This window comes from Saimiri boliviensis, chromosome 16, assembly GCF_048565385.1.
Source record: "Saimiri boliviensis isolate mSaiBol1 chromosome 16, mSaiBol1.pri, whole genome shotgun sequence".
Taxonomy (NCBI): domain Eukaryota; kingdom Metazoa; phylum Chordata; class Mammalia; order Primates; family Cebidae; genus Saimiri; species Saimiri boliviensis.
Genome location: NC_133464.1, coordinates 3,655,953 through 3,682,262, shown reverse-complemented (window position 1 = coordinate 3,682,262; position 26,310 = coordinate 3,655,953). Strand labels below are relative to the sequence as shown.

The 26,310-nt window shown below is 49.2% G+C and overlaps 1 protein-coding gene across 1 annotated transcript in view; it reads left to right on the top strand.

Moving 5' to 3' along the window:
* COL4A2 (collagen type IV alpha 2 chain) overlaps nt 1-26,310 on the top strand; it is a 200,266-nt gene that overhangs the window by 125,708 nt on the left and 48,248 nt on the right. Inside the window, exons 12-22 of the mRNA XM_003928248.4 lie at nt 963-1,004; nt 2,804-2,899; nt 4,553-4,588; nt 5,120-5,170; nt 6,273-6,317; nt 12,601-12,654; nt 13,553-13,619; nt 16,538-16,648; nt 17,149-17,298; nt 23,464-23,556; nt 25,063-25,226. Coding sequence (XP_003928297.2) covers nt 963-1,004; nt 2,804-2,899; nt 4,553-4,588; nt 5,120-5,170; nt 6,273-6,317; nt 12,601-12,654; nt 13,553-13,619; nt 16,538-16,648; nt 17,149-17,298; nt 23,464-23,556; nt 25,063-25,226 — 909 coding nt within the window. The remainder of the gene's footprint in view (nt 1-962; nt 1,005-2,803; nt 2,900-4,552; nt 4,589-5,119; nt 5,171-6,272; nt 6,318-12,600; nt 12,655-13,552; nt 13,620-16,537; nt 16,649-17,148; nt 17,299-23,463; nt 23,557-25,062; nt 25,227-26,310) is intronic.

Here is a 26,310-nt window from a genome sequence, read left to right as displayed (position 1 = left end):
GCTCAGGAGGCAGAGAAGGGACCGTGGGGGACGTACACAAATTGCATTCTGATCTAGCCTGGCCACATTTCTACACTTTGATTTCAGCTCCCCGCTAGGTGGGGAAGAAGCAAAAGGCAAAAATTAATTGAAAGCTTTGTTTTTATTTTCAGAAAATATCTGGACGTTGGAGGGGGCGGACGGTAGACTGCAGAGAGGGGGAGGTCAGATAGGGCCTGTGTGACCCTGCTGTCACTGTGGGAGCACTGAAACCCTGGGAAAGGAGCAAAGCTGTTGGGGGGAGACCAGGACTCTGCCTGTGATGTGTACAGACGTGGCGTCTTGCTTTCTCTGTGCGTGAATCTTAGACGCCGGCGTTGTCAGTCCTCCTGCACGTGGCTACTGCGTTTGTGAAATCACTGAATCCTTACTATGACTCTGGGCCCAGCTTCTTAAGCAAAACTGAAAACAAAAGGGGTGACTAAAACCCAGAGAATTACCTAAGATCATTACATTTTGATTGATTTTAAATTTCCAAAGATCGTTGTAAAGATAAGTAATGTTTATATGAAATGAGGATGATTTTGCCAAAATGAGAAAAGACTGAGCCAGAAGGAGAGAGGAATCATGATGTTCAAATGCAGAGCCCGGGGAGCGAAATGGGGCTGCTTCCTCCGCTAGGGGCCAGAACCCAGGCACACGCTCTTAGACTACCGTCTGCAGCGACCCGAAACTCAAGATCGGAGGTCGGCGCCACCTGGGGCCCAATCTCAGCTCCCACTCATTCGCTCTGAGGCCTTGGTCAACCCATATAACCAACTGTCAATTCGTTTCTAGAAGGCAAAGCAAGAAGAGTATGCAAATATAGTTGTTCAGTAAAGTTGCATATAAATAGGCCTTGAGTTTCTTTTCCTAAGAAAAATAATGTTATTTCTCTCTGATTATTGGCTTTTTAAAACTTAGAAAAATTATTTATCTTTCAGGGCAACAGAGGACTTGGCTTCTACGGAGTTAAGGGTGAAAAGGTAAAGGAAACGTGGTCGATTTCAGCAGAGACATGCAGCCTTTCTCAGTCGGGAAATAAATCAATGTGATTACTAAGTTCTATGCTGTAAAACTTTACCTTGAGTGGATCTGCAGACAAACCATTTGCACAGGGAAATAATCATTGCGAAGTGCTAGGTTGTCAGCAAAGGCCAGTGATAACTGTGGATCAGTAAGATAGTAAACATGGACCATCTAGGCTGGCGGGGACTCTGACACAGAGACCCAACCTCAGCTCGTCTTCCGCAGGTGGAAGTGAGGGCATCTTCTCATGTGTGGAGCCCACAGGTGAATAGGGGACTGAGACTAGAGCCAGAGACTCACATGAAGCCATCTGAGGGACCAGAGGATCTCAGGGACCAACCCTGGTAGGGCACAAAGGCAGCCATGAGAAGCCTGTGGCTTTTCTCCTCCCTTACAGTGCTAAGATTCAAAGGCCTCATGGCCTTTGAGAGGAACGTTTGTGATCACGGGCACGACAGGCTTAATGCAGCGCCCACACCCCACAAGCAAAACCTTACCAACAGAGTCCCACTGCATTCACCGCAAAAGCCATGTGCCCACCGTAAAACAGACCTGGCCCTTGGCCTCATTACTGGAACCCTTGTATTCTGTTTTCCGTTCTGCTTTTTGACTGAACAGCACAGTAAGTTGAATCCAGTCCTGCTCATGTGGGAGAAGGAAACACTTCCTTCTTTACATTAATGCCATAGGAGAAGTCAAAAAAGAAAAATCAGCAAGCAGCGGGCTTCTGGGAAAAAAGGAAAGAAAAACATTGAAGGTCCAAACACATAAAAATGTAAAGCCCCATACGATGGAATATATAAAATAATAAAAATAAAAAGAAGAAAAATCTGGGAAGAAATCATTGGTGGGAGAGGAGAATAGTCCCACTAGATATAATGGAAATAAAGTCTGTAATCTACAAAGGACTTATTCAAATAGTTAGTAAAAAACATCAGGGGCTCAGCAGGTACAAGGGAGGACAGACGGTTTGGGTATTTTAAGATACTCTCTTAGTGGACACTCCACGTACACTGTGAAGTATCACTGTCTGCAGCTGACCCAGCATCTCTATTTACTGCTGTCCATGTTATATGATATCTGGACTCAAGCTTGTATTATATAGTTTAATGTGGAAAGAAAAGAAAAGACAACACTGTTCTTTTTGTGTCAATTAGTTTCTGGGAGGTAAAGCCAGAATATTATGCAAGGACAGCTGTCCAGTCGTGTTTCGGATAGATCGGTTTCACCATCTGTGCACCACGTCACAAAGTGTTTTCTGCTAATGATGCAAATGCAAAGTAAAGCAGCCTTGGGGTTTATATTTTTTCAAGATGGCTTTTCATTATATAAAAACGCCTTTAGCTGGGGAAGTGGTCTTTCAGTTCCTCAGCGTTTCTTTTGTGTTGGTGCCCATCTTGGCATGCAGTAGAGTCATACCTGTCAAAAACCACAGAGACACTCAGCCCTCATACCTCCTAATCTGCACATATATAAATTCATTGTAAGGAAATAACCCTACAGAAACGAATGCAGTCCCGAACTGTGAATGACCTACGTGGCTTGTGTGCGTAAATTTTAAATGATTGCTAGTGAAAGGAGGATACACAAAACAGGATGGCTCTGTTTTGGGATTATTGTACTACAGACAGGTACACATATGGTAAGTAATATGCAAGAATTAAAATGGCAGTATTGTGCTCAGGTTATATCTGTATTTGAGTTTTGTAGTTTCCTTTCTGTTTAAAGATGGCTGCTTTTGCCACACAATATGCAGGGTGACGTAGGGCAGCCAGGACCCAACGGGATTCCATCAGAAACCCACCCCATCGTCGCGCCCACAGGAGCCACCTACGACCGAGAACAGTACAAGGTAAAAGCAAAACGGACTATTTCCCCAGTTGAACTAAAAAAAGGATAGTTAAAAAAAAAAAAAAGGTAAATGTATTCAGTTTTATTCAACCACATTCCAAGGAGAAAAAATCTCACCACCAACTTGGTAAATTTTGCATGAAATCATGCTCTGGTCCTCCCAGAATGTGTTCCGTGCTTCCAGGCAGTTACTGGATTCACAGTGCCATCACTTCATCCATCCAGCATCTCAAACAATGGCGATGAACCCGAAGCAACGTGAGAATTCATTTTTTAAAAAACCTCACATCTATCCCTACGTTCAGTGTAGATGGAGGCTAATGGTCATACCGTAATTCAAAGCCAGAATCGTGAAACTATCTAGCAAAATGTGTTCAGCAAAATAAAACCTCCTTCTTTGCTGACAGGAAGCACCTTTTGGGGGATCAAAGTCAGTTTTTGAGTTTCTGAATCATTCCATTAACATTTTGTTTGACTGAAATCATACTCTGAGTCTGAAATAGGAATTACCATCCATCCTGCCTGGCTTTGAATGCTGCTGCACCGCCCACTTGCTCAGGGAGGTCCCACAGCCTTTCTAGGGCTTCCTACTCCCCCTGTCAAACGGGGATAGTGACGCTGACCTCCTGGAGCTGGCGAGGAGGTTGCAGGCGACTGTGTGTGAAACACTCGGTACCATGTTGGGCACACAGAACAGCTGGGAACTAAAATAGAAACCCCAAAGGTGGAGACTTACCTTTCCAAGTAGAATCTGATTCCCAGCACTTGAGCATCTGTCAGCATGGGGCCTGGGGCTTGGGTCCTGGGTCCTGGGTCCTGGGTCCTGGGACCGAGGGGGGATTTAGCAAGCGGGACAACTGCCTTGGTGGGGAAAGCAACCCAGGTGGCTGTGGCCTGAGTTACAAGTGACCGTTGACAAAAGTGTCCTGGGAGGCGGCAGGGAGGGCCTCTGTCCAGCTTCAGGGCGGGAGCCCAGGGCAGGTGTGATCCACGCAGAGGTGTTCCAGCTTCCAAGGCAGGTTTCCCACCTTTTCTACAACCCCAGCGAGGGTGGGATCAGGGCTGGGGCAGGGCCAGCCTGCAGGGGCAGTCTTGAGCTACGGGAATCCAGGGTACCCTCCAGGAATGACGGGGACAGAGACCCAACAGTTGCTGTTTCTTTCACCATTTTGGACAAAGAGAAGTGGGAAAAACGCACATTGTGATTTTCGTCTATGATATTGACATGGCTTTTGACAGCTGCTTTTGCTTCAGGTTTTAATATGTTCCATGTGTACCTTTTCCTCAGAGGGGATCCTAGGAATATTCTCTTCCAAAGAGTATTTTCCTTAAGGCTTTTCCTTGGGCACATTCTCCCACAAAATGTAAACATCTGCCTGGAACTGTGGGGGATTGTGGGGTAAAGGAAAACACAGAAGGAAAGACAGACTTTCACTTATACCAAGAGGAATACATGAATTACTTCACCTTGGGAAAATCTGGAAGAAATAACACATCTTTTCCTTGAATTTTGAAGCTGCAAAATTTAAGAGTCGTGTGTTGCAGCCAGTTCACAATGATTGGGGATTGATTCAGCACTTCCAGCTCGTGTCATGAACCCTGATTGATTTTGACCTGTTACCATCCTCAGTCTTATTTTTCGTATTCTTCACAGGGTCAAAAAGGCGTCGAGGGGGAACCGGGAATAAAAGTAAGTCGGGTGATGAGCATGCTCCCCTTCCCCGTGGCTCGTGGGCTCAGGGCCTGCTCGCCATCAGACTCTCAGCCCCTTGTCCACAGCAGGACAGTATGAGCATTTGTACACTTTGTTTTCAGAAGCCAGTTCTAGAATTTCTCTCTCTTGGCATCTTAAACGCTGGCTAACCATCCTCTGAGGTTTGGGAAGGGAGTGTGAAGATGGGGGAGGAGCGTGGCTTCTGTTCGGGTGCCACCAGGGTCTGCCCTCCGCCGCCTTTGTCACTCCCTGTCCTCAGCGCTCCAGCTCTCCCCCGTGGTCACTTACCACGTGACGTGACACATGCAGTCCTGGCTGGGTGACAGCCCGGAAGGCTGGCAGGCCTCCTAGGACCACGCCCTGCACTGTGCCTGAGTCTAGCACTGCCAGGAGGTCTGGACACCATCGAGGCTGAGAACACAGTCCTGGAGCAGAGGATTACGCGTGGGCCCGCGGCGGGAGGGCCGCACCTGGGCTGCTCCTTATGCCCTCTCTGTTCTCTCCTAGGGCATTTCCTTGAAGGGAGAAGAAGGAATCATGGGCTTTCCTGGACCAAGGGTAAACATGCCTTTTATAACTGCAGTTATTGGTTTGGTTTGGTTTTTTATGTAGACTTTCCTTTTTAGAGCTGCTTCAGGTTCACAGCAAAATTGAGCAGAAAGTACAGAGATTTCCATGATTACACACACACACACACACGCACACATACACACACACGCACACACACACACACCGCACCACGAACATCTAGCCCTGGCAGCTGCACTGGCTACAATCTGTCAACCACCTGACACCCCCTCTTCACCAGCAGCAGGTGCGCAGGCGCGGTCCTCCCAGCGGGGGAGCCTCGAGTAAGGCATAAAACCTTCCTGCTTGTGTGTTTAGCTCAGTTAGTCTGTGGTAACCAGAAATGTAGAGAATCTCAAACACACACTGATTTCCTGCTGCCCCACGAGTCCTAGTTGCTAAGGGGTGGGAAGAGGTCCCCGCCCACGGCAATTCAGCCACCTGAGAGGCAGACCTCACCTTCAGAGCCCAGCCTAGACTGACCCCACCACCTCACTCACAGCTACACCTAGCTGCGGGTTGGGACAGGTCGTCGGACCCCTGGGCCCAGGAAGAGAAAGCAGAGCTTTGGTGACTCTCTGGCAGATGCTACCACTCAGAAGACCATATTTTACATTCTCCAGAAATAAGAATAGAGAGAGAGACACAGTAGAACATTAGAGTACCAGCCTTTGTATATTTTTAGCTTTTTATTGTACTATCTTCTGTAGATTTCTGTGTATTTAAGTGGTAGAAATGATGCCTTTTATGAAAGGATTGCTAAAATGATTCATTCCTTCAGGAATCGGCTCTGAGGCCTTCCAGAGTGAGGCAGTTTTGAGATGAGGATTGATTCTGCTTTCTTTGAGACTTCTTATCATAGTCATTATTTCCCACCCCCAGCCCCCACAACTTTTTCAAGGGAGAAGAATTGTATTCATACTTGGTATTGAATTTGGTGATTTGTTCCTATTCTTCAAAATATGGACCTGAGACTTGTTCTGTCCGTCCATCTGCATGTTGCTGTAATCACAGTCAGGTGCCATAGTCCAGCCCTCTGGAAATGTTTGCTGCATATTCTGAGCTGTTTCCCTCTGTCTTTTGTTGAACCCAGGGTTACCCTGGCTTGAGTGGTGAAAAGGGATCGCCAGGACAGAAGGTAAGTTGGGCGCGTGAACTACAATCTGCTCTGGCCCACGAAGTCCCACAGAGGTTAAACAAGAAGGCCTTGGCACCCCAGGAGAGAACACTTATCTTCAGAAAAGACATTGCAAACGGTTCTTGCATCTGCAGTGGATCACCCTGCCTCCCGGGTCATGGCTTTGGCTCTCGTTTTTGCAAACCATCTTTTCGTTCCTCCCCTTCAAAGCATTCATCCCCTGACCCCACCAGCCATGCTTCTCTGTCGCCCAGCCTCATACCCCTCCTCCATGCGGTCGTGGGTCCACCTAAACGTTTTTATAGGTTGACCCATATTGTGACACTTCATTTATGTTTAATGACAACCCAATTATTCTTAACATGAGTTCTGTGGACAGATTTTTGGCTATTTTTTTAGGAGAAAAATGTTATGTAAGAAATGTATTATGGGCCAGGCACAGTGGCTCACGCCTCTAATCTCAGCACTTTGGGAGGCCAAGGAGGGTGGATCACTTGAGATCAGGAGTTTGAGACCCGCCTGGCCAACATGGTGAAACACCGTCTCTACTAAAAATACACAAAATTAGCCAGGCGTGATAGTGGGCACCTGTAATCTCAGCTACTCGGTAGTCTGAGGCAGGAGAATCATTTGAACCTGGAAGGCAGAGGCTGCAGTGAGCCAAGGTCATGCTATTGCACTCCAGCCTGGGCAACAAGAGTGAAAATCCCTCTCTAAATAATAATAATAATAATAATAATTTTTTAAAAAGAAATGTATTATGACTCTGGGTCAGATTTAGAAGCATCTGAACCCTAGGTCATACACGACGTTTTGGATCAGTGGCAGATGCCTTTTCACTGTCTGCTGTGCCTGCGGGTCCCACCCACAGCGCGCAGCACGCACCTCCCCTGGCAGGCCCGGCAGCTCCCAAGGGTCTCACCTCACACTCCTGCCAACATACACACAAAGATGTGTAGCTTCACACACATTGAATGCAACAACAAAAGAAATGGCTGTGTCTGTGCTGCTCTGCCCCAGGGCAGTGTCCACACTCGCAGCTACACATCTGCCTCATTTTTTAGACAGGCTGCAGAGAATGGCAGTCAATGGATGTGCCATATTTCCTCACCCCGCCAGATGTTTTTCATATTTCCAGCAAACAGGTGTCCCCTCGGTGGTACACAGGGCTTGGTTGCCTGCACACGGGCTAGTATGTACATCGCTCAGTCCTAGGAGGTACATCCACAGAGATAGTTTTATCAAAATCATCAGCCTCAGAATCAGGACTCCGTGAATCCTACTCGGGGCTGCACGGCAGATAGTGTGGTGTCTGGAGCCCACGGGCGGCAGTTAGCTGGTGCAGAGGCTCAGCTGGCCGGGTGGGGGGTTTGCCATGCTTCCTCTGGGACCACAAATGTGGTCCGGGATCTGCCTCCCAGATCCCCTTTCTGACCTCCTCTAGCTCTAGGAATAGGCCATTTTGACCCAGAATTCTGGTTTTAACCATTCAGAATTAACACCGATCTTGCTGACTTCCTGCAACCTCAAATATCTTATTGTTCCCTTTCCTGTTCTTTGATGCTGACTCAGCCCAGGGAGCCAAATCCAGGCTTTGCCGTAACTGCACTCAGCCTCTCATAACAGCAGTTAGTGATCGGAGCACCCCCAAAGTAGCACACCTGGAGTGACGGCTATCCAAGCGCACCCCACCCAAAGGCCACATTCTAGCTCATGGCTTAGGGGAAGCAAAGGCTACAAAGAGACAGAGGCTAAAGTAGACGATGTCGTTCCAGAGTGACCTGTTTGCACCTTCCCCGTGTGATTAAAGTGCTGCTGTTAATTTCCTACCATGTGCTAGTAAAATTACAATCATCTTTGGTTTTCCATCTTCAACACAAGAGAGTTGTAGTATTTCAAAGCACATTTCCAGGCACCTGTAATCCCAGCAGTTTGGGAGGCCAAGATGGGTGGATTATATAGGTCAGGAGTTCGAGACCAACCTGACCAACATGGCGAAACCCTGTCTCTACTAAAAATACCAAAAAAAAATTAGCTGGATGTGGCACATGGCTGTAATCCTGTAAGCTACTCAGGAGGCTGAGGCACGAGAATCGCTTGAACCTGGGAGGCGGAGGTTGCAGTGAGCCGAGATTGCACCACCGCACCCCAGCCTGGGAGGCAGAGTAAGACTCTGTCTCAAAAAAAAAAAAAAAAAAAAAAAAAAGTGCAGTTCCACACAGCTGCTTCCTGGAACTCTGAAGTTAATGAAAGACAAGATGTTTCACAAACAGGGGCCACCTGGCAGCTCCAGGGCTGGGCCCAGACATGAGGACAGTGTGGCGTCAGGCTTGCATTTCCCAGCTTACTTTCTGCAGTTGCAACAACTCGGGAGGACGCAGATATTTCCAGTTAAGTGATTATAGTTTATTCAACCAGAAAAATGGGAAACAGGCAGACATACACCAATGACGCAGCCGCCCTGCTTGTGAGCACCAATCTGCACCAAGCTGTGTCCGCCCTCTGCCATCTCACTGGCCAGGTGGCCGACTCCATGACAGGTGTCCCTACCCGACACCTCCCCCCCAGACACCAAAAGCACTTACAAGGAGCAAGTGCAAACAGTAACATAAACAGTGCATCAACATGGGGGGAGCCAGAAAAGACAAGACGGCCTGGGAAGGAACTTGCCCTCCTCTCCGTAAACACAGAATCGGCCACCTGTCATCCCTACTGAGATTATCAGAACTTCTGTTAGTTCCAGCCTTTTCTAAAAAGGAATAGAGATGTAGCTTTTATGAATTCAGTTATGTCCAATTTTCTGAGAAAGTGGGCATGGTTTCCCCTCCTCTTTCTTTAGGGACTGAGTAAATGCTGTCCACAGTGTTATTTTGTATTTTCACTGGGACCTAGTCTCCTTTGAAGAATACACACCATGCCAGCGTGCATCGTGTTGTGGGGAGCCCCTCTCAATAGGACCGCTGTCCTCTCTCAGGACTGTCCAGGACTTCAGGGACGCTGCATTAGTGCCGGCTGCAGTGTGGATCACTTGGGCTCTCACCAGATGTAGCCTCGGAGCCCGCTGTGGTTGTGTGTAGGTTTCCTCGGCAAAGCTAGAAGTGGCGGACGTGACCTCAGATTGAGTTGTTTTCTGGAACTCTCATGGTCTTTAGTGTTGTACACTAACTTGCGTCTCATTTGCAGGCCGGCAGGTTTCTTTGCAGAGGCGCCTCTTTCATGAGGCACATGCATTCTGTTCAGCCTAACAAGTGCTCTCCCTCGGCCACTGAAGCAAAAAGGGTACAACAGGCAAACGAACAACAGAAGGATGACAGTGGCCAGTTCACCCCACGAGAGACAGCAGACTACTTTTAGGCTTCAGAAGCATGCATTTCCCTAAAAGGGTCTGACCATACAATCTTTTCCTCTGTTTGTCCCAGCTTGTCCCTAAGGACTTCCGCTTAAGGCTTTTCCTTACTCCAGTTATTTTCATCCTTGAAAAACATAAAATCGACCTTGTACTTCTAAGATTGCGTACTCAGAACTTCCCAGGAATCATATGTATGACCTCACTGAGTTCAAATTAGTGGTGTGTTATTAGATTTCGGGGAGGGCCAGGGAGAAAAGAGTGTGCGGTATCAAAGCCCTTCACAATTATTCCTTCTCAAATAGTCATTTGCACGTCAGTCTCCTGACCTCAGCTCCCGTAACGGTGGGCTCTGTGATGCACTTCCTACCTGGAAGCAGGGTCTCGGGGAGCCCCGTGGAGCCCCCAGTGGGTCCTTCCTGGGGTGGTTGCTAGCCTGACCCTGGGAGCGCCCTGGATGATTCCTCCTCGGCCACCCCTGCGCCTCCCTGACCCTGCTGTGTTTGCCACTGAGAAACAGAGTGGAAAAAGTTTCCGTCATCATTTTGACTTAGGGTTCCCGCCTATTTGGGTTCCACTGCCAGTGGTCTCAGCTGAACCCTGAGGGTGCATTTTCTCCCTAAGTCATACATAATCCTCAGCCTCCCCCTAGCCCGCTGACCAGCCACTGGGAACTCCTCTGGAAACTTTTAGCTCACTGCTTTGGCTCTTGGAGTTCCGGCTGCCTCAGAGGGATCCTGAGTACTCCTTAAGTTGTCCGCATTCCCGGGTGGGTATTCTGTAATACCCAGTGCATTTCAAATGCTGCAGACATATTTCCAAAGTGCTCACGCTGTCTTGGACTCTTCAGCAGAGAGGGTGACACGTGGTGTCTGTGGCACTTGTTCTGTTGGCTAAGGATGCCGCAGCATGGGTGCGTGATGCTTGTGGCCCAGAGTGAAGCTCAGATTTGACCAATTCTGGGGCACCGTCAGCTGGCCGGTCTGTGGCTGTGTTCATGGCTCCCACCGAGTGTCCAGCTGCCAGCTCCCATTATGGCAGGTCCTCAAGGATTCCTAGCTTATCTCACGACGTGGCCTCTAAACATGATCTCATTTTTAAAATCACGGAAGTTTGCCTTTACTTTTGAGTCTTCAGCTCCACCTAGCGTGAGAGAAAGTCTGGGTCCAAACCATAGGACCACATCAAAACGCACAAAGTGAAGCCCATCTCAGTTCAGTCTGAATGGCATGACTTTCAGTGCACCCGCTCCTGGATAGCAAGATAAGCACGAAAGTAATCAGAGAATGACCTTTCTTATACCTGTGGTGTCTGACATTCTGAATTTCGGGAGCCAAACCATGCTTATCCTTTAAAAGGGAATCAATTGCAGATTTTTAGAGAGCTTTACTCTTCTATCCAGATACTTCGTGATAGGACTCAACCGCAAATTTTTTCTTTCAATGAATTTTCAAGGGAATGAGAAAAATGTTAGTGTTAACAATTGTTTTTTGTTTTGTGTGTTTGTGTGTGTTATGTGTGTGTGTTTTGAGACAGGGTCTGGCTCTGTTGCCCAGTCTGGTGTGCAGTGGCATTATCTTAGCCCCCTGCAAGCTCAAATTCCTGGGTTCAAGCAATCCTCCCACCTCAGCCTCCCAAGTAGCTGGGGCTGTAGGTGCATGCCACCATGTCTGGTTACACTACATATTTTTTGTAGAGACAGAATTTCCCTTTGTTTCCCAAGCTGGTCTCAAATTCCTGGGCTCAAGCGATCCTCCCACCTTGGCCTCCCAAAGTGCTGGGATTACAGGCATGAGCCACTACATCCCGCAGAGATTTTGTTTGTTTGTTTGTTTGTTTGTTTTGAGACGGAGTTTCGCCCTTGTCACCCAGGCTGGAGTGCAATGGCGCGATCTTGGCTCACCGCAACCTCCGCCTCCTGGGTTCAGGCAATTCTCCTGCCTCAGCCTCCTGAGTAACTCGGATTACAGGCATGTGCCACCATGCCCAGCTACTTTTTTTTGTATTTTTAGTAGAGACGGAGTTTCACCTTATTGACCAGGATGGTCTCGATCTCTTGACCTTGTGATCCACCCGCCTCGGCCTCCCGAAGTGCTGGGATTACAGGCTTGAGCCACCGCGCCCGGCCAAAGAGATTTTTTTTAATGAAGAGAAAAAAAATTTAACTTAAGAAACTTTAATGCGTCTATTTTGGTATTAAATGAAATTTTTCAAAACCCACCCTGGGGGAGGGTTTCAACAGTTGGTTCGGGTTGTCAACACCTGACCCCACTGATCAATCATAAAAGCAACCCGGCACACGTACGTTCTGTAGGAGGAGAGGTACCAGCGTCCTCTGCAGACAATCCCTGCGGAAAAAAGGAACCCACACTTAGGGCGCCTCCAGCCCTCATGACTCACGTGGAGGAAACACTGGGTTAGAACAGATCGTACCACCCCACGAGGGTGAGACCGACCACAGCCCACCGCACAGAGCATCTGCAGCACAGATGACCAAGTTTCTTCAACAACCACAAAATGATACTAACAACATAGGAAGAAGGGACTATTATGAATTAAAAGGGAATTGAGACGGGAGGCTGAGGCAGAACTGCTTGAACCTGGGAGGTGGAGTTTGCAGCGAGCAGAGATCGTGCCACTGCACTCCAACCTGGCACCTGGTGACAGAGCAAGACTCTGTCTCAAAAAAAAAGTGGGGTGGGGGGAATTGAGAGACATAGCAGCCAAATGTTGTATTTAGACTTTTTGGCTCCTGGTTCAAGCAAAGCAACCTTAAAAAGACACTTTTGAGACCAAAGTCAAGGGAAATTGAACACAGACTGGGTTAATACATGATTGTAATGAACTGTGGTTAATTTTATGAGCTGTAATAATGCTATTGTGGTCACTTTGGGGAATTTTAGAGACGAGAATTAAAAGCAAACATCTTTCTTGCAGGGAAGCCGAGGCCTGGATGGTTATCAAGGCTCTGATGGGCCCCGGGGCCCCAAGGTGAGCCCATTTCTCCTGTCCTTGCTTGTTGTGGGGTCTCACCCACCCTGGCTGGCCTTTCTCCTCCTTGACAGTGTCCTGTGGGGGAATCCCCTGTCCTAAAAAGCATGAGATCCCCAAACACGTGGCACCCAACACTGGGCGGCCGAGGTGGATGATGACCTCTGAGCCACATGTGTTCCCAGCTGGGGAGGAGGGTGTCGCCTGCCATGCAGGGCCACGCAGGGGTGCACTCGGGTACAGAGGGGACCAGCAGGCCTGGGGGAGGCAGGCTTTATATAACAAGAGGATGAGGTGCCCTGGTGTCCAAGGGAGGCTGTGGCTTCTGTGAGTAATTCCTGGGCTGGCACGGAGGGGAGACCATCAGGTGGAGGACCAGGTAGGTGCTGCTGGTGCAGCTGAGAGGGGAACTCACCCGTGGGGAACCTGGATGGGGGCACATCTGGAGAGGACTTCTGAGCTGGGTGAGGCTCAAAGAGGTGAGGTGGCACGTGGACGCTGCCTTGTGACACAGATGGCACTCCACTGGGGTCCTGCAGTCACAGCCTCTCCCAGCCCACCCTCAGCAGACAGCTCAGCTGTCACTGCCCAAAATGTCATAGTCAGCTACAGAAAGCACAGTCTCCTAGCATTCAACAAGGATTTCAAAATGAGATGGGCCCCTGCCTGACTTGTTCTCTGTGGGCCCTGGTGGCTGGTGGCTGGTGGCTGGGATGCCAGGCTTTGCCACCCCAGCATGGGGATGCTGCCCCAGGCACTGTCTGTGGTTGCACGGGTTGAAATGGCTGCTCTGCTAACCGGATGCTCCATGCCCAGCCTTCTTCTTTGGAAATACCCATCCTGTGAAAAACTCCGAAAGGCTATTCTCACATCCTTCTGTTCTCTTTTCTTTCTCTAGGGAGAAACCGGAGACCCAGGACCCCCGGGCCTGCCTGCCTACTCCCCTCACCCTTCCCTAGCAAAAGGTGTGTGAACAATTTCAACCGCATAGCTCAGCGTCACGTACACATTCTCTCCTGCTAGGGACACAGAGTCGTGAACTTTCAAGACAGATTTTCTAAGCAAAACAAAACCGAAATTTAGAACCTCACTGCTGGAGGATCTCCATCTCATGTACAATTTTCCTCCTGCTCAAATGTGTCACAGGGAGACCTCCGTGTTGCCTGTGCCTGCGGGAGTCCTCACCACCTACAAGTGAGAAATCCCCTCCATCGAGGAATTCCCTCATTTCCGCTTAACTTGTAGAGTTCCGGTTCTGCCATCTGGACTATCACTAAAGAAATCCAGTGGCTGCAGCCCCAGCCACCTTTGGAGTTTTTCTGCAAATGCGCCAATGTTCTTAAGCACCTCTGCTCGTCAGCCCGACGCCTGGAATTGGTCATAACCCATAACCATGAACAGGCCCATGCTTTCAGACTTCAAGGCAACTAAATCCCCAGATAGTCTGCACGCGAACGACCACTCCCCACTGTCACAGTTGACCGTGGAGTGTAAACGAAGGCCTTTGTGTGTGTCGTCACTAATGCTTATCTTGTTACTAAAGCTCAGCCTTGCAAATTGGCAAGATCGTATGGAAATCGGATCCTAGTCCTGCAGCTGGAGAACTCAGCTCTGAGCCTTGCACCCAGTTCAGCCTGGCTGGTTCACTGCTGTATTCCCAGTGTCTGGAACGGGGCAGGTGCAGGGTGGGTGCTCAGCAAACGCCTGACGGTGTGAGTGAGCTGCGTGCCGAAACATACACATCAGACAGGCACTGTGAGGGGCAGGGTTTTTGACGCTCTGGCGTCTTCCTCGTGAACTCAGCAGGTCACCTGGTCTCACTGTCCTCTTAAGCCGAGGTGTTGAGAATTTGCTTCCCTGCTTAGGTGCAAGCCGTCTGTCAGTTTGATAATGGCTTTTGAATGCCTTCATCCAATGAGGGCTGATGAAAATACAGAACAGATCAGGGCCACGGGCAGTGCCTTGGGGAGCCCCTGAAATGTCTGGGTAGGTGTGGAGCCATGAATGGGGATATTTTAAAACTCATGCTTTTCTTCCGTGATGCCCGTAACTGTGAAGCTGGCATTTCCTGCCTCATCCATGGTGCCCACCTGGCTGCCAAACCCAAGACCCACTAAAAAGGGCCATGAGCCCGCTTTGACTTGACTCCCTATTCGTGATTTTGGTAAAACGGCAATATTCTCTTTGAGATGCTAGAAACGTGATTTTTTAAGTCAATGCTGACGGTGTTTCTTTTGCATTTTTTAAAAATGTCGCCGACTGAGAGCCCAGCTCTCCCCAGGTCCTGCCTGCTCACTGCACTGTGTTCCTGGAAATCATGCTGCAAAGACGGGTGGTTTCCAAATTCATTTTTTCCCATGAGCAGATTCAGAAATGCGGAGGTTGCCTGCGCCTTTCCTGCCGGACAATATTCCCGAGGTCTTGGTGAGCCGGAATGTGACTGACTTGCATTCCAGGGTTTCTTGGAGTCAGAGGTTGACTACTGAGCAGATTCCCTCAGGGAAAAGAGACAGTGAATGTAACTTTTTTAACATAACATTGCATGAACTTGTCAAAGGGCAAAAAGGAGAGAGGGGTTTGTATTGAAAACAATGATCTCAAAAAAAAAAAGAAAAAAAAAAGAAAACAATGATCCCAAGATAACTAGAAATAAAAGTAATCTTGCTGTTCTTCCAAACAAGTGAGAAGGTCTGTGGCTTTAAATGTTCTCTGGTCTTTTTATTGAATTGTAACGGTGGCTAACGTGTGTGGGTCTCAGTGTGTGCCAAGCGACGTTCAAAGTTGTCCCAGTTGTACTTTTCAGGGCATTTCACCCTCCAGTGATGCTGAGAGGTGGAGACGGACTTAGCCCCCTTTACTGAGGGAGAGATGGAGGCGCAGGGCAGCTGAGTTCCTGCCAAGGCTGCGTTTAAGTGGAGGAGCCAGACTCAGGCCCGGGGCCTCTGTCCGTCTGCGGAGCGCAGCGTGCAGCTGCCCGAGCACGAGACACCCTGCACGGGAGTCATGCCCTCTGCCCCTTGCACATGTGACTTCAGAGTCAAGAGGGCAAGCCCTCTCCTTATTTTAAGGCATTTCGTAAGATCACATGCAGAGCGAGGGCGTTCCTAGAAATTCCTAATGCCTACCTGATAGAAAGTCCTATTTTCTTCTCTTTCCTCCCAGCTTTCCCAGTTAAATTCTAGAAAAATGTGTTCCACAGTAAAGCGAAGCTGTTTCCACAGCGGAGGATCATAGCCGTACCACTCTCTTTGTTTGTTCATGGATGAAAGTTTGTAAAACTGAACTTTGTTATTCATCCAGCAGCCAGGGATGAGAAAAACAGCCTAATGTGGTTGAAGCTGGGGTCCAGGGACAGAGGGAGGCGAGGGAAGTAAGGCTGCCTCGCCCCCAGGCCTCCAGCAACACTGGCAGCCACGTTAATTCCCTCTTTATTTGAGCTTTGGACTCGCCTGCTTCCTCACCTGACTTCCACTAATTCCGTTCCCCTGCACCTCAGCACTGCCTCCAGAAAGCACTTAACACTGAGTGATCCTCTGCACACAGTAAGGGCTCAAAACATCTTCACTTCTATTAATGTTATTATCTGTGGTTCCTTGATATCAGGTTTTCCCCAAAATAATCCTCCCCTCCTTTGAAGCCTCTCTGTATCTTTTTGACATTCTGTATCATTTAATATTTGTAGGAATCTTGTGTCACCCCATTTGATGGAGAATGAGCCCCCTAAAAATAGAGGCCACGCCATGTATTAACCATCTTAACTCCCTAGCAGGCCTCCCGCAGCATGCGGAGCATCTGGTAATATGTAGTCAGTGCAAAAGCGAATGCCAGCTGCAATCCGTAGACCACGGTCTTGCTCTTACTGTGGGACTTGTTTCACTTCCAGGTGCCAGAGGTGACCCAGGATTTCCAGGGGCCCGAGGGGAGCCAGGAAGCCAGGGTGAACCAGGAGACCCGGGCCCCCGAGGCCCACCTGGCATCTCCATTGGAGCTGAAGGTAATGTGGCTTCGTGATATCAACACCTGAGACCCAAAGCACCTGCCCTCAGGTCTGAGCACACACAAGTGAGCCTTCCTTGACGACACAGCTATGTCGTTGTTACTTTTCCCCACTGACTAGTCTTAGCAGTTCTGGGGAGCACCACACACATGCTTCGGACATCTTCACAGAACCCCTGCACATAGGACAGTAACTCCCCAGCTTGGTTAGATGAGGCCATGATGAGTAGCTGGCATGCTTCCACCAGCGGGTTGGGAAGAGAACGGAGTATCATCAGGTGTTGTTGCCCAGTGTTGACCACAACTATCAAGCCATTATTTGAGGGGCAAGGAGAGGGGTGTTTTTAAAGTTGGAAAATGATAATGAACTGTAGCAATGGCTTCTTGACAGGACCATGAGCCCCAGGGTCCTGCTGGTGGGTCCCTCTGGACAGGAACGCAAAGGCCGTGGTTTAGTCTGGGAGACTCACTCTGCCTGTGAATGTTGTTTGCTTTCAGATCTGGGGAGAGGCCTGCCGGGTGAGATGGGACCCAAAGGCTTCATCGGAGACCCCGGCATCCCCGCACTCTACCCGGGCCCACCCGGACTTGACGGAAAACCGGGGCCTCCAGGACCCCCCGGGCTCCCTGGACCACCTGGACCTGATGGTGAGTGAAGGGAAACAAAAGGGAGGGTGTATTCTAAGGTTCAGATGAAGCCCAGTCCCAGCCGGATCTCTTTTGGGATTCTCTGCTAAATGACTCTTTGAATGAATCCAGTAGGCCACTGGATGAGGGTGAAATGGGCCCAGGTGGATTAGGGGGTAGTGGGTGCTCTCGGGTCCACACAGAAGCTGGGGATGGCAGCTGAAGCCCTGTAAGCTCGTGAGTATCACAACCCCATGGACGCCACACAGTGAGGTTTGGCTGCTGCAGCTTCAGTGAACGTCGTCCTTCAGCGAAACATCTGAGCTGCACATTCTGGAAACAGATGTGAGCTGACATCGCTGCCTCTGTGTCAGGGTGGTAAATTCCACAAACGTAATCCAGAGTGGGGGCCTCACCCTTGCCTGACAGCAGCCTCTCTCCTCTATTACACCCGCACGTTTAAGCCAACTCGATAATCTGTCTTCTCGGCCTGTGCACAGCCAAGGCTACAACTGAACAGGTGACAGTAGCTGGTGACAAAAACAGTTGGCTGCATTATCTGCAAAAATAAGGGACAGCCGTCGGCCAAGGTCCAGACAAGTGCCCATGAAAGTCTATGAAGCCGGCAAACACCGGAGCGTGGACCCACCTGCCACCTGGTGGTGCATTCCTGAGTCAGCAAAGATGCTCTTCCACGTTGTAGTGTTAGGTGACTCAGCTTGAGTTGAGAATGATCTGTCTCAGGTGGCAGGGAAACATGCAGTCCCGCCTGGCACTTGCGGTCAGAAAAGGCTGTTCTTTCAGCTTTAGCATTCAGAGAGTTTTGCTTTTAAGATGAAGCTTTCCAATCCATGGGCCACAGGCAGCCCAGGATGGCTTCAAATACAGCCCAACACAAATTCATAAGCTTTCTTAAAACATTTTTGCAATTTTTTTTTAGCTAATCAGCTGCATTCGTTTGTTGTCATGCTGCTGTAAGGACATACCCAAAATGGGTAACTTCTAAAGGAAAGAGGTTTAATCGACTCACAGTTCTGCAGGGCTGGGGAGGCCTCAGGAAATTTACAAACATGGCAGAAGGAAAAGCAGACATCCTTCTTCACATGGTATCAGGAAGGAGAAGTGAGGAGCGGAAAGGGAAAAAGCCCCTTATAGAACTATCAGATACCATGAGAACACACTCAGTGTCACGAGAACAGCTTGGTGGAAACCACCTCCGTGATTCAGTCACCTCCCCTGTACCAGGCCCCCTCATGAGGGGATTGTGGAAACTAAAATTCAAGGTGAATTTCAGTGGGGACACAAAACCTAACCATATCCTCAGCTAACGTTAGTGTTAGTGTTCTTTATGTGTGACCCAAGACAATTCTTCTTCCAACGTGGCCCTGGGAAGCCAAAAGATTGGACACACCTGCTTTCAATGTTGTGAAATGGCCAATAGGAACATTTCATTCTCTCCCAAGAGTGAATATAGGAGACGCTGGGAGAAAATATGACGTCATAGTCTCCTTCTGTGTGACGGTGACCAAAAGTTAACAGCCTCTTCTTTCCAAAATAGTTGCTTTAAATTCCCTGGCGTTGCTCCTGATAATCTCCCTTCGGGGAGGAAAAACGCCTCGTTTGCTAATGGACAGTGTTTGATTTCAGTCAAAGGTCATATTCAAAGTCTCTGTTTTAATTGTCTTTGGAAGATTACTTCTCTTTGACATCTCTAGAAGGAAAATCATTTGAAGTATTAGAAGCGATATCTTCTATTTAGAAACTAGCAGTCACTTCTCTGTTTCTGTTATTTTAAAGTAAAATTTTAACTTCATAGGCTTCTACTTTCACAATTTTCCTTCAATTAGAAAACCCACAGATTCCCACATTATTTTGAAAATGTTTAGGTGTAAGTATTTCCCAGAATCATGAACCTACCAAACAGTCTGAGCAGTGTGAACCTTTTATTTTATTTTATTTTATTTTATTTTATTTTATTTTATTTTATTTTATTTTGAGACAGGGTCTCACTCTGTAACCCAGGCTGGAGTGCAGTGGTGCAATCTCTGCTCACTGCAACCTCCGCCTCGTGGGATCAAGTGACCTTGCCACCTCAGCCTCTCGAGTAGCTGGAATTACAAGCATTCACCACAACACTTAGCTAATTTTGTATTTTTGATAGAGATGGGGTTTCACTATGTTGTCCAGGCTGGTCTCAAACTCCTGAGCTCAGGTGATCCGCCTACCTTAACCTCCCAGAGTGCTGGGATTACAGGTGTGAGTCACCACACCTGGCCTTTAATTATTTTTTATTATCCTGGACAGCTGTGCTAATGGCTAAGTTTCTTTGAGCATTATAGTTCCTAGCAAATGGTATGTTTTGAGTTTTCTTTTTCTGGAGCAGAACATGACATGTTAAAAACAAAAGCATAAAAATATTCCACTTTAATCATCGGACATGGTGGCTCATGCCTGTAATCCCAGCACTCTGGAAGGTTGAGGCAGGCCAGTCACCTAAGGTCAGGAGTTCGAGACCAGACTGACCCACGTGGTGAAACCCCATCTCTACTAAAAACACAAAGTTAGCCAGGCATGATGGCACATGCCTATAATCCCAGTTACTCGGGAGGCTGAGGCAGAAGAATCACTTGGACCCAGGAGGTGGAGGTTGCAGTGAACCAAGATCACACCTTTGCACTCCAGCCTGGGCAACAAGAGCAAAACTCCATCTCAACTAAAAAAAAAAAAAATCCACTTTAAAGAACTGTGGTCAAAGGCTAACGTTGCCGTTATTCCTGTAACTAAATTCCATTTTGATAAAGTCACAACCGTATGCCATCTCGATTTTTTTTTCCTTTTTATTTTTCATTGTACCTTGGATTCTGGGGTGCATGTGCAGATCATGCAGGATTGTTGCATAGGTACACACATGGCAAGGTGGTTTTCTGCCTCCATCCCCTGTCACCTACATCTGGCATTTCTCTTGCTTTTCAAGTCTAGCTTGGTAAACCAGTGGTTTACTGGCATAAGTCAACTGCAAACAAATTAATTCCTGATCTGTATTTTAGGCTGATGAGGAAATTTAAAAAATGAATGGAATGGTATCAGGTCAATGTTACCAGCTAAAAATTTTAAAAGCTTACAACTTAACTTCTCTGATTATATGTATCACACCTGTGAGACACATTGTTTCCAAATCAACATTTTGAAAGCAACTTCTTATACAAAAGTAGTCCACCACAATGGCCTTTGGAAAACGTGTGTGTGGTTGTAGTTTAATAGGAATGACCTTGATTCCCATGGAGTTCTCTGACTTTTCCCCTGGAGTGAAATTGTTAGATTCCTCTCTTGTTAACTACATTTCATCCTGTTTTATAGGTTGCTACTGATGAAAACCAGAATTTTTAGTATTTTGCAGCTCCAGTAAAATCAAACCGTGAAGACAGTTTTCTTTCCGGGTGAAATATTTCACTTCCCCCCTTCTAGTTCAGTTAACTGGATTTAGTTCTGGGAAGTTCTGTTCCACTGGAGAGTAAGTCAACATGGACCTGGCTTGTTCAGCCAGGGGCTCTTTGTGGAAATCATGTTGCAGGCATCTAAGAGGCACACTGCTATTCCATAGGACTCATTTGAAATGCCTAATATATTAGAGAAAAGGAGAGCAGCAGGGAGCGAGGAAGGCTGTTGTCTTCAGAGGGCCCATCTGTGCCTTTGGGACTAGATTTGCAAAGCATCCGATGCTTACCTTGTAAGGAGCACCCACAGCCTCTTTGTCCTGAGTGAATGGCGTGTCTCAGGCTGGCAATACTGATATCTCTGAAGTGTGTGGGATTATCTTTCTCCACCTGTGAAACTGCATGTCTCATCACACAGTGGGAGAGCTTGGTGACATACAGAAAAGCTCACAACGTCCACAACTGACCGGACGCAGCAGCTGACCTGGTCCCAGGTCACCCTTTGTCCCCAGCAGCGCAGGGCATGGCAGCAGCCTCTCCTCCTGAAGATGCTGTCTTCTCCCCTCCACTCCCGGGAAATCCCACTTCCCCCCGACCCCGACATCTCTCCCCTGAAGCTCCTGCACTCCCTGCAATCCCTGCCTAGATGAAGCCGTCCTCCACATGAAAGAAAATGCACTGTGTGCCAGGCACCCTCTCATTTCCTCTGCAGCCCCATTCTGTGTTCTGAGCTATGCACAGAAACCGCTAACTTGACGCAGAGTCGACCCTATGTATGTTGCTCACAAATACCTCAAGCTGTGCATGTTCAAAATGGAGCTCTGGGCCTCCTCCCTCCCCACCCTCTGCCACCTGCAGGCCTCTCCCTTGGTCCTCACACCTCCCCCCTGCAGAAACCCACAAGCTCCAGCAGGCCCCTGGGCTGCTCTGGGTCCCTGGCACATCCTGGCAGGTCCCCCACTCCAATGCTGTGTGTGCCCTTGCTCTCCACCACCACTTCCCATGCAGCCTGCTGGGACACAGCCACTCTCCCTCCCCTCGACAGCCTGTCATCCTCATGGCAGATGCATAGCCTCTTCCCGCTCCAGGCCCCTTAATGGCTTCCTACTGCCCTGTTAAGACCCGAGTCCGGTTTCTTCCCTCCCTCTGTGCAACTCTGCCCTTCCCTCCCGACCCTCGGGCGCTGGCCTTCCCCCTACTTCAGGGCCTTTTAGAAACCTTGTCCTCTCTCTGGAACATTCCCTCCCGCTACCTACTTGGGGGGCTCCTTTTTATTCTTTGGGCTTTCACTTAAGCATCACTTTCTCAGAAAGGATTTTCCTGACCACCCCCGAACTTTCCAATGTTCCAGGCTCTCCCTGCCATTTTTCCTCTGTTCTCACAGCACGGGCCATCATTTAAAATCCACATTCGTGTGTTCACACGTGGTGTGTTTCATGTGTGTCTCCACATCTAAGCTGTAAGCTCCATGAGAGTCTGTCGGTTTCATTTCTAGTCGTGTGCACACAGCACGTGGCACACAGCCTGGCGGAGTATAGCCACTGGATGAGTCTTTGATGAACGTATGAATGAATAAGCTGCGATACCTGTGCAGTGAGCAAACTGCCGGGGACAGTACTCATTTCCTTGTTTTCATGGACATTTGTACTCACCAGCAGTTCTCTGACATGCACACTCCCCTGCTGTTTCTAAGCAGGTAGCCAGGTTCTTTAAAGTTGGAGTTTTCTCGCCTGCCTTTTGTAATGGCCTCATTCCCTGCTCCTCTCAGGTTCCATGTAGTGTGGAGGCAACATGCCTTTTCATTTGTTGGGGGAGTGTCATTTACCCGTTGGAGCTCTGGCCTTACGAGTTTTAACAGTGAGGACGGATTGCTGCCGGGCACACCTGCAGAGCGTGCACCCAGCTTCCTGCAGACGTGCCCCTCCTCCTGCCACCAGATGGCACTCTTCTTGTCCAGTGCGACAGCGCACACTGTGCCGGCGTTGAGTGTGTTTCTTGCACGTCACCACCAGGGATGTCCCCGCTTGGATCACTGAGTCCTGCAGGAGTTGGCGGGGAGAGGGTCAGCAGGGGAAGGTGCTGGGGGACGTCATCCAATACGGTTGACCATGCTGAATCCAGACTGACCACAACCTTTAATTAGCATAACAGTTATGCTAACTCTGTATGTGCGTGTAAGGCGTGAAACAGGAATCGAGTGCTGGGGGGAGGCACACGTGTGTCTCCATTCCCATGTCAGAAAAAGATCCAAAGGGAAAACCACTTTCGTCTCTTTTTTTTAATCTTTTGGGGGGAACCAGAAGTGTGTAGCAGCCTTGGAATCCAAGTTACGTGATCAAAAAATCAAAACCTTTCTTTGTGCTCAGTGTGTCTCAAAAGGAATGATTGTTATCCCTCTACTTTAATGGAAAAACTAAATTTGCAGACTCAGATTTCTTTCCAATCCTGAAGGCTGTTGCCACAAAACAGACTAAGTTTTCTTTTGAAAAAAATGTGCTTTTGTTTATGGAACTGGGGTTTATGGGTCATTTGGGGAGCCCTGAGCTGGGTGGGATGCTGGGCGTCTCTGGTGCCCATGCCGTGTCTGGGTGGGACCCATGCCCCGTGTCTGGGTGGGACCCTGGGCGTCCGTGATTCTGGTGCCCCTCATCTGGGTGGGGCGCCGGGCAGCCACGGTGCCAATGCCCTGCATGTGAATGGGACCCCAGGCGTCCGTGGGACTGACGCCTTGTGTCTGTGGTTGTCTCTCCAGGCTTCCTGTTTGGCCTGAAAGGAGCAGAAGGAAGAGTGGGCTTCCCTGGGCTTTCTGGCTCCCCTGGAGCCCGCGGACAGAAGGGACGGAAAGGTAAGGGGGTGTGGGAGACGTGGGATGAGGAGGACAGCCTGGCCTTTCCGAGTACCCTTACCTTGCAGAAGGTGAAATCCGGTCCCCACTCACGTGTTTGGAGATGTAAATCAGCCTGCATGTCTCTCCCAGCCTCCTGTCCCCATGACGGTGACGCTGAGAGCGAGGCGCCTGGAGCCGGTGGTGCCGTCTGAGCACGCGGCCCCCAGGCTTCACCGTCCCTGCTCTCCTCGTCACTGACCTTCCCAAGCAGCGCTGAGCCCGCTGCTGGGTTGAAAGGGAAACAGTTACTTCTTAGGCTGCACTCAGGTGAGGTCTCAATGGCTCAGCTCCAAGGCAGTGTAACAGAAGTCTGCGTAGAGACCTCTGTCCATTCGAGGTACTGGTATAGTCACCATCCCTGGTCCCACTGAGACCCAGCGGAGTGACGTGGCTTGCCTGAGTCTCCCTCCCCGTCGAGGAGGAGGTGAACTTGGAGCAGGTGATCTTTGCACCTGACCCTTCCCAGTCACCTCAGAGGCGCTGCCTCTAGCTCGAGGCCATCCTCTGTGAGACTCTGTAGGCCCCTGGTGTGGTGCAGGGTGTGCTCCTGCTCAGCTCCCCTTTCCCTGAGTGTGGGGAGCACTTCCTGGCATTCACCACGCCCTGGCTGTTTTGGCGTATGTGGGATGGGCAGTGCATTTAGCACCCTACTGTGGATGGGCACGACCTGAGAGCAGGCACTGCAGGGCCTGGGGAAGTGGGGCCTCCCCACTGGGCATCCTCTCTGCCTTGGGGGAGCCAATCCCTGCCACCAGCATGGTGCTCCCTTGCTGCTTAGCTCCCTTGGTTCAGCCATGGCAGAGGAAGAGAGGTCAGACACGTTTTCCCTGCTCACCGGTGACCCTCCATGACCTTGGCCTCTGAGACCAGGGCTCTTTCCCTCCCTGCCCACTACCTGGAGCCGGCTCTTCCCCTCAGCCCACTGGCCCAGTGGTGGCAATCTTCACCTCTGAGTGCTGAGTTCCTTAAACTCCTTCACACTCCCCACAACTCTACCTATGCCTCTGAATGTGGTCTCAGTTTTTAAGTATCTTTAGTAAACATCAGAGTCCAATTCTGAACCCCATGAGACTGTGAGTGAACATGTGAGTCACTGAGTCTGAGCCTTAGTTTTCTCATCTAAGAAATGGGGCTCACAGTGCCTATCAGAACAGGTAGTGTCCATAGAGGACCAACCACAGCGCCCAGCTCTCCCCACACCCAGTACCCTCTCCTGTCCCCCGACACCCTCTCCCCACCACCCAGTACCCTCCCCTGTCACCTGATACCCTCTCCCGACACCTGATACCCTCTCCCGACACCCAATACCCTCTCCCCACCACTCAGTACCCTCTCCTGTCACCTGATACCCTCTCCCGACACCTGACACCCTCTCCCGACACCCGACACCCTCTCCTGACACCCGATACCCTCTCCCTGCCACACTGAGAGGAACAAGGAGGCCCTCCTCTCCCTCATCTGCAGGTGATGCTGGGGACTGCAGATGTGTAGAAGGCGACGAAGCTGTCAGAGGTCTTCCGGGACTGCCAGGACCGAAGGGCTTCCCAGGCATCAACGGGGAGCCAGGGAGGAAAGGGGACAAAGGAGACCCTGGCCAGCATGGCCTTCCTGGGTTCCCAGGGCTCAAGGTGAGTTTCATCATGAAGCTGGCAAGACACTCTGAGGCCTCTCCAGGTGTCCTGTTGTTGCCTTTTATCAGCTTCATACCAGCAACACTCATGGACCCACGGGATGGCTAAACCATTCGAAAAACCCACACACTCCAAGACGGACTTTCTACAGGTCCACTGGTGAGACTGAGAAGGGGTGCGGCTGACAGGTCTTGAAAGAGTTCAATCAGGGGTGACCACATGACCCAGAAATGCCACTCCTAGGTGTATCCCCAAGAGACTTGAAACCATGTACATACACACACACACGCACACACACACACCCCAATGTTCAGAGCGCATCGTTCAAAATAGGCAGAAGATGGGAACCATGCAAATATCCATCCCTGATGAACGCTTCAGCTAACTCTATGCAGCATCTGTACAATGGAATAGCACCCCCCTTTACATGGAACATGGTATGCCATGTGGATTAAGACCCACACAGAACAACAGATGCTATCACGTGCTGTCGGGCTCTATTCACATGAAATATCCACACAGGCACCCTGGAAACAGGAAGTTCATTGTCGGCTGCTGCAGGTGGGGGTGGGGGTGGGGAGTGGCTGTTTAATGGTATGCGGCTTCTTTCTGATATCATGAAGCTGTTCTGGAATTAGATGATAGTCATGGTGGCACAACCTTGTGAAAACACTGAAAATCACGGAATGTTATGCCTTTAAACAGTGACTATTTTGCTATATGAATTGTATATCAAAAAAAACTGCTATCTTTTTAATGTGAAGCAATTATTTATTGAACATTCACCTTCTCAAGTTCAGCAAGAACTGATTTAGCATTGTTGGAAGGCTTCCATAACCTGATAAAAAGCAAGACCTTTTGATTTTTAAGGAGTGCATGTACCTGTGTGGAAGTGTGGGCCCCACACACATCAGCTCATGGCCTTTATTCTCTGCCTTATAAAAAGGTCACGGGCAGCAGACCTTTTTTTTCCCCAGCGGATTTTAGCTGACCTAAGATTTCAAAGTGAATTTCAAATGTAGACAAAGAAATTATACTTTCTGTTGACTTTTTAACCTAAAAATAGAAGTTTGGGAAATTT